The 8,921-nt window shown below is 31.9% G+C and overlaps 1 protein-coding gene across 2 annotated transcripts in view; it reads left to right on the top strand.

The window, feature by feature from the left end:
• The window catches only part of LOC106478069 (elongin-B-like), a 26,755-nt gene that overhangs the window by 8,873 nt on the left and 8,961 nt on the right, over positions 1-8,921 (top strand). Inside the window, exon 4 of one of the 2 annotated variants that reach the window (XR_001292049.2) lies at positions 7,588-7,762. Coding sequence is in view for 1 of the 2 variants with exons in the window: in XM_013938579.2 (XP_013794033.1) it covers positions 7,588-7,697 (110 nt within the window). In the remaining variant the exon portion in view is untranslated. The remainder of the gene's footprint in view (positions 1-7,587; positions 7,763-8,921) is intronic. The other variant, XM_013938579.2, reaches the window with a different exon arrangement.

The following is an 8,921-nucleotide window of genomic DNA, read 5'->3' as shown; positions in this document are numbered from 1 at the left end:
CTACAAAATTTGTAAATTTTTTTCTCTCTAGTTATGGTTTTGGACATTCTAAATCTTATTGAGGTTGTGTTAAATTTAGCCTGAAGTGAGTGAGTTTTTATAGCTTATCTGATCAAGGAACCTAACTGTTATTTCATGGGATAGTTACATTGTAACCTGCTTGATCTTGAGTATGGAGCAAAAATATTTCTGTATGCCATTGCTCTACTTCTGATTGGTCAGTTACAGAAAGAAAGTGTATTATGAATGCAGTTTTGTTGTTATTAGATTAGATTTAGTCCAACTTTTGAGAGTAAGACAGCTTGTTTTCTTATTTATCTTAAGAGGGTTAAAAATTACTGTGTAGTCCTATTCCTGTTTATTCTGTTCTAATTGTGCTTGATGATTGTATATTGTTTAACTCTATACCCAGTGAAGTGTATTTTTAATCTTCTGTTACTTTGTTAGGTGTAGTAATCTTTGATGTAGTTCATCCATTTAAATACAGTTTAACTCCATTTTTATTTTAAATTAACCTTACTACCCGACTACTGTATTAGAACAATCCACCAGTTTTATGTTTCTACAGCAATAAAGTGTTTTATTTTCATTTCAACTTTACACTATGTCTACTTTTTGTCGTATCATCTGCAGCAAATTATTACATCTCTCATTCTGCATACTAGAAGCACAAACCTATGTTATTTTGTGAAGCTCAGATGGTTATATGTAGAAATAACTTTGACTTGCCATATAATCATATTTGTCTTGTATCCAGTGAATAAAATAAGGAAATATATTCCTTATTACAGAAATAGTATGTATGTTAATATATGCTTTGTTTTAATATAAGCAACTTGTTTTACAAACTACTGAAAAAGACACATCCTCAGATGATAAGAAACTGTTTAAAATTTTGCCAATCAAGATTAAGGAGTATGGCAGTTGAAATTGGTCAGAGGTTTACAGAGAGATGATGAAAGGGAAATTTCTGAGATAGTTATATAGCATCATATATTAACCTCCACTCTGGTTTGAAATAGATATATTAGTGAATTCAATGTAAAATTATTTTCAAAGCCGAGAACTTTCCAAAGAAAGTATTAGTTTTCCAAAGTGAGCAACAGAAGGGCAAAAAAAAATATTCTAGCTGAAAAAATATTTGTAAGAAATAAGTTCTCATTACACTAATTTTTCTGGTTTTCTTCTTCTGCCCCTATTTACATTGTTTGTTACATTAGTAGTTTTCATTATTCAATAAGGAAATATGAATTTATTATATTTCATTTGTTTGGGGACCATTGCTTTTGTAAATACTTAAGAATTATAGTTCACAAGTGTTACTGGGTTCACACAGGTCCTTAAAGTTCTGAAAAATGCTTGAATTTTACTTAATGAAGTTTAGGTACTGGAAAATAAATGATTTTCTAGGAAAGGTCCTGAAAAGTCCCTGAAAAAGAAAAGTTTCTGTACAAAAATATTACTGACTGCTGTAATAAATCATATAAATTATAAATTTGCTGTCATATACATTATTCCTGTATCACATTATACTCTCATGTTTCTATAGTTTGTGTTAAGTGATGTAGTATTGGTTGCTGTAGAATATTTTATTGTATTTTCTTCAGTGGGGTATTCACTACAAAGAATTTGCTCCTGTTCCAGCAGCACATAATATAAAATCACAAGTTTCCCCACTAAACTACATCCACAGTGTATTCATGCAAAATAAAACAGCTGCATGGAAAAAGTATCAGTGTAATGCTATGTCTGTAAAAGATGGCTAAAAGTTTATTAGGTTTTGAACAGACTCGGTTGCAGGATGAAGATTTTTACTGTTTTTTCTGCTTTTTTTTTACTAAACAAAAAAAAAAAGAAAGTGTAAATTCAATCCTGCATGGCAGGAGGTGGATTTGTATGCCAGTTGGCTGTTACCAGACCTCAATAATATTAACTGTGCATGCTGCAAAATATCTATGAAAGACTTTGACATTGGAAAAATGGGAGAGTCTGCACTCAAGAACCAAATGTATTCTACAAAACACAAAGCTCTTATGCTCAGTGCAAAAAGGTCCATACAGGATTTTTGTTCAATGACTTCCAATGCAGCAAAAAAAACTACTAGCAACACACATGGCACAGATACTGAATGGGTAAGTTTTTATTTTCCTTATTTTTGTAACTGAACTAAAGACTAATTAGACAAAGGAAAAACATTTCACATGAGGATTTTCTTGTTAGAACGGGAGTTATTGAGAGGAAGGTACAACTTAAAATATAGTGTGCATTCCAAAAATCAAAATGCCATTTCATGCAGAATGATTCGTCATCTCGATCAATTCACATGCTAGGGAGTTATTGAGAGGAAGGTACAACTTAAAATATAGTGTGCATTCCAAAAATCAAAATGCCATTTCATGCAGAATGATTCGTCATCTCGATCAATTCACATGCTAGGGTGGTGATTTGATCAAACCACAGTTGTACCAAGATATAACGTGTGTAGGGCCGTGGTGTATGGATACTCAAAGAACATTAAAGTGGCTAAATGTCACCTTTTTTTCTACTGAAACTAAGGAGGAATACAACTATAGTAAAAAAGAAATTAAAGGCTGCTTATCTTCTTTGTGTTTGAAATGTTTAAGTAATTTGATAATGAGTGAGCCCCATTATTTTTAGAATAGTTGTATATGTGCAGTGTTTTATTTGTTAATTTTTTGTGTATTTATATATATTAGAGAGAGATATTTTTGTCTTTGCCTCAGTACCTTTTGGTAATGTACATGATGCATTATTTGTACACTGAGAATAAGGTCAAGAGTCTGGTTAACTCTTTTGCAATGGTTGCCCCCCTTTGAACGCTTTACTGTGCAAGTTACTGTGTTACATTCCAAATTTAATTAAGCTCCTTTACTATCAATGTACATGAATAAAATTAATGTTGTATGTTTTGATGTGAAGTTTTATTTTATCTAATTTTTAAGTCGTTTATTTCTAAATAAACCTTTAATAAAAATACTTAACTTCAGATGCATTGTCGTGTAACCAACGAGCTATGAAAATTTGGCTCTATGTATCTTCAATAATTCAGTGGTAGTTGAGTAGAGGTGAGTCTAAATAATAAATGGCTCACATAACCTTTTGACTTGTACATTTGACATGAATACAGTTAAAACAAGTAATACAATTTCGAATATATCTTGTCTCCACTCACAAAATACCTTTTCTCGATTAGTACTGTCCCCTAACAGCACAAATTTTCAAAGCGTACCGCTAGCCTTCCACCTCCTGCTTCTTCACATCTACATGCAAATAATCATGCAACAGCTCTACACCAATAGGAGCGCAACACAACTCCTATCATAACCAGTGCCCTCTTCACATTTGCACTCATTAATCACTCCTCGATTTGCAGTAGTACTGTACAGGTGTGCTCGTTTTTGCTCACGGATTTGTCGACTTTTCCTTTATACTACAGACTTAGTTTTTGTTTACCATTTAATTACATTTTTGCATTTTGGAATTGTGAAATGTTGCTTTTTTCCAACTTTTCTTACTTTTTCAGGGCCTTTTTGGCTAGTGTATTGTGGATCCCATTCTGTGGCAAGTGGTGCCTGACCAGGTATACATTTTTCTTTCTAAAATCTGAACTGTCAATCCTGTGACCATGCTCAATGTCAATTATGTTGTAGCTCTTCCTACTGTGGACCTGATGTATAATTCCAGATGCCACCAGGTGTTAGTTGTGTGTCTCCATTCTATTGTCATCCGTGCCTAAACAATTACATTGCAGCATTGGGTTATGTACACCGTAGAGATGGGGTGTTCCATAGGACTGCTATTAGTTCTCTCTAGTGGTTTCTTGCTCCATAAATATGTTTGTCCTGGACTGTACACTCATGGACTGTACACTCATGGACTAACATGAGTTAAGCAAACAGAGATTGCTGCCCATCTCTGATGCTTGGCAGCATTGAGACTCTTCCTACTGCAGACCTAATGTATAATTCCAGATGCTGCCAGGGTTTGGTTGAACAATTCTGTTGACATGGTAGCTCTGCTTTTCAAAATATGGTATCAGAGTCACCCGTTGCACTGTCTCCAGTGATGCAGCCCTCCGGACCCTCCAATTCATTTTTCCCTCCTCTCTTACAGTGGAGTATGGGAGTTCTTACATCTTACCAGTTCCTAGCCACTGGGGTGTGGACCATTGAGGCCTGTCCTCCTGAATGGGGAATCCTACCACTCAGTTGAGAGTAGGGTGATGGCATTCTGCAGGTGTCTATGGCATATAGCACTTCCTACTGTGGACCTGATCCTGATTATACAATTCCAGATACCACCAGGTTTTGGTTGTAGCACTTCACCATATTACTGTCCATATATCTTACCAGTTGCCTTTTCCTACCATGGCATTCCTCCTTTCTACCATGCTCTAGAGGTACATTTTTGGTGGGTCTGGTGTTGGTTGGAAATGGCCTGGTCATGATTAAAATCATGTATCAATGGCATGACACCCTTCCTACCGAGGACCTGAAGTACAATTCCAGGTGCCGCCAGGTTTTGGTTGAAGCACTCCACCATGTCATAACTACATGTCTATAATTGTAGTTTGCCCTCAGGCTGAGACGCTCCTTCAACCTACCATCCTTTGGATGTACATTCTCTATGGGTCTGGTGTTGGTTGTGCATGTCTTCCAAAGAAAATGTAATATGCTTTGAGGACACCATTGACTTGTGATGAATAATAAGTGGTAAAGGACAAGAAAGGAAAATAAATAAAACATTAAAAATCAGTTATATGTGAAAAGGAAAATACCTGAAATTATGAATTTAACGAAAGGGAAATCTTTAAAAATATTCTACCAAAAATTAAAAGGTATGTATTTTTTTCTATTTCCTAATTTTAATTATTTCATTGTATTAAACGTTGATGATAATAGCTAGTTAGTGATATGATAGAGAAAATGACATAAAATATAAACATTTACCTTACAAAAACTTTTTATTCTTTTAGGCAGTTCTTTTATGCTAAATGAAATATGAAAACTGTAAGAAGAAAAATATTTTTATACTTAAAATGAAATCACCTTGCACTTGATTTGTTAATAGTTTGAGTGCAAGTAACTACAATAGAAAAATAACATATTTTTAGTAAAAGCACTTAATTATAATAATGTCGTTCTTTGTGTACAAGATGCTTATTATCCTTAAAAAAAATCTTACCAGTCTTTGAGAGGATACGTTAAGAAATCTCAGTTACTGCATGCATTATTGTACATGTGAAACTTGCGGCTTGAATTCTGCAAATTGCACAAGCCCAATGCAAAAGGGTTAAACTAAATGTAAACCCTATGTAAAAGATTATTTTACAGTTATAGTAAATAATAACACAAATTTTAATAACAAGTAAATAAAAGCCTCACCTCTTTCTGATGATTAAAAATATTGCATTTAATCATCTGAAAAAAATATAATTGTTTTGTTGTTGTTGTTGTAGTGTACCAACACCCAAGTTTAGACTACAGTTTGTATTATTTTTTAAAAGCCTGGACTAGTTCATGTTTTATATCCCCCTGAAGAATCAACTGTCTACTTTTCATACAAAAGGCATTGTACCATGTACTATGAACATTGATACATAGCAAGCAGAAATATTGTGGATATCATGTGGATTGAACTTTTATGTTTCCTGGCACAGGAGCAGATTGTCTCTCCCACTTCAGTATGTTGACAGAAAATTTTAACTTGGGAAAGCTATCAATGACCAACCTCGTAACCACCAAAATAAATCTAAATGACCATCTCTTTATTCTAGAATGACTTCAAATTGTAATATGAAACAATTTTTTATCCTAAGTAGATTTAAACTCGTAACAGTATACATCTATTTATGATTAAATTTTATTGTTTTATTGCCCTTTGAGCCATGTCTAACTACTATTCGTGCCATTATAAGTTATAAATAACTTGGGAACTTGCAGCTCGCATTATGCTGTCGAATTATGTTATCCACGAGCTGTTCGCGTGCAGCCTCGTGAAGTATTTTTATTATATTATTTATTTTATTACCTAATCTAATCTTAACTAACCTAAAGAGATCCCTATTTTTACATTTTAATTACTTTTATAATAAATTGTTTAATACCCAATGGTGATCTATGGTCTTGTGCTTTTTTTATTTTTTTCCATTTGATATTTTATTAAAGTCAATTACGTGGTCATTTTCATGAAAGTGAAAGGTTATAGCTGATGTGTTTGTAGAACAGTTTTTAACATCTTTTTGGCGTTCTTTGAATCTTACTTGTAATAGGCATTATGTTTTTCCAGTGTATTGTTTATTGCACTCACACTTCTGTTGATGTTTCATATTACTGAAGATATCATGGTGTAGAACTTTCTTTTCAAATTAGGCCTGAGTGGTATTAGTACGCATACGTACAATCTAGAACCGAGTCAATTAAACTTTATAAAATCATGTATTGTCTGAAAGAATTAAAATTTGCAAGTAAGTAACTGTTATTTGCAGAGAATGTGGTAGAGATGAAATAACAATCACATATTTCAAGCATTTTAAGCTATTAACGATGAGTAAAGGACCTTGTATTAAAACTTGCATACAATGACAGTTTCTGACATTCACACTAATTATGTTTTTTTTAGGGAGATTCATTTTAATGTCTTTAGGATATAGAGGAATACTGTTGCATATGTATATTTTATTTAACCAGTACGTTTTATTGAGAAGTAAGTACTCTTCCCAGGTTGCAAATTAAAACTGCTATATAATTTGACTATCAACTTAACCCACTTATTGCTTGGGTGGTTGTCATTATTAATGATATTTGTTTTAACAGTGTTGTACTGCTATCTATAATCATATTGCATAAATAGAAATTGGGACACTGTTACATTAAAGTTCTGCCATATTTACTTTTAAAGAACTCATGGAATGATACCTATATGGTTACAAATCAATATATCTTTTTTATTTCAAGAAATTTTAAAATAATGGACTGTAGAAATCTGGAGTAAAGCAGTAACTTCCATTTTTAATACTTTTTTTTAGACTCATCCAATGATTTAGCTCATGAATATCAAATATGATTTAATATGTTTCTTTTTATTTCTTGCTAAATCTAAATTTGCAGAGAATTATAACTTGAAATTAGGTATGATGCGAGTTTTTGTGACCAACTTACTAACTTTGTAATGTTCATGAAGACCATGATGACTTTGTTATGGTTTTAATTAAACTTAAGAACATCAGTCATTATCTACACAAGTTATCATTTTTTCTTACTTATGTTACATAGCTTCTGAAACTGAGTAGAATTTTCAGTAGTTATTTTCTTAGTATTTAGAAGCAGGTTTACAAAATGTAATGAAAAGTACTGTATACCATGATGTAAAATTTGTGTAAACATGTTTTAATATAGACATTTATGCCTTTAAGTATACAGGTAACTTTGATAAAAAACAAAACAAAAGAAAGGTGTGAAAATGTTTTATTGACTGATATCTTGAATGATTTTGTAAATCCATATGGATTATTTTTAACTTTAAACATTAATTGTTTTTTTCTGTTGATATTAATGTTAATTACAGACACTGGGAAGTTTGAGCCACTAGACATTACACCCCTATCCAGTCCACCAGAGTTACCTGATGTTATGAAACCTCCTGAGACACAAGCTCATGAACAGGCTGTGGCCTAAACAGTGTTTGTTCAGGTAGAAGAAGTAGAAAAATGATGTGGGAGTTACTTGTTACTGTGTCTTTGGTAATTAGTGAATCATATTTGTATAACTGTCTTTACCTCAGGAATAAATCACTTTCAGTTATTTATAATTACTGGAGTATATATGATATCAGATATTAGCAAAAGAAACCTTTTATCTTAGTTATACTTGTAGTTGAGATTTGAAACAATCTTTGTATGTTCATTATGTTTGACTGTGTTTGAAAATATTTGAATTGTGGGCTCATAATAGCTACTTGAATTTTAACTTATTACTGTAAAAGAGAAATTTTGGAGATTCTTTTACTACAAAATAAGCATGAGATGAAGATATAAAGTAAAAAAAATTATATTTCATTTTTTACCACAAAGACGTTTATAGTAAATTCATGCTCTATGCTTTAAAAAATTACTATTTCATTTTAAAATATTGTATTGAGATGTGTCTGCCTACATATTTGGCTTAGTCCAGGTATTATTCCTTTTTGTCAGAAAAGGTGTAATTTCTGCTTCTGTTAATTTACTTTCTGAATATAAGTAATATCACCCAGCTGATGATAAATGCACAAACTGACTTCATGTAAGCATTTTTTCATCAAGCCTTCAGTACTATAGATACTTTCTTGACTAAGAAAGAGAGTATGAGAAAAGGCAAAAATTAGTTCAGATTTTTTTTTCATTACTACAGCCAATATATGAACTACTGTAGCAGCATGTACAACTATATATATGTATGATATGTAAAATAATACTTGAAAACAATGTATAGAAGTGAAAGGTTAAAACATAATATGAAAAAATCATAAGTATTACAGTAAAAGGTACATCCTGTTAGTGATAGATAGTTTGTGTTATCTTACAAATAGAGTCATACCTGAGATGTTACAACCAATGAATTATATTTTACGTTGAAGTTATTATAAGTCTCTAAACATTGAATATTAATTTATATTTAATCCGTACAGGTATGCTAAATGAGCATAATCATTTTATTTTTTAGTTTACCTGAAAATATTTAGTAATGCATACAATTTCTTGCATCTTCAGTTTAATTAGAAAGAAGAGGAGAACCATGTTAAAGACTAAATAAATATTAGTGACAAAAATTTTAATATGATTAAAACATTAATGTTATGAAGGTTAAAACACATCTCTGTCTTGTTGATTGTTGACTGTTGCCTTCACTCATTAGATGTACTTA

This window comes from Limulus polyphemus, unplaced genomic scaffold, assembly GCF_000517525.1.
Source record: "Limulus polyphemus unplaced genomic scaffold, Limulus_polyphemus-2.1.2 Scaffold177, whole genome shotgun sequence".
In the NCBI taxonomy this organism is placed as follows: domain Eukaryota; kingdom Metazoa; phylum Arthropoda; class Merostomata; order Xiphosura; family Limulidae; genus Limulus; species Limulus polyphemus.
The sequence above is the reverse complement of the archived record's forward strand: the minus strand, read 5'-3'. Positions and strand labels throughout refer to the sequence as shown.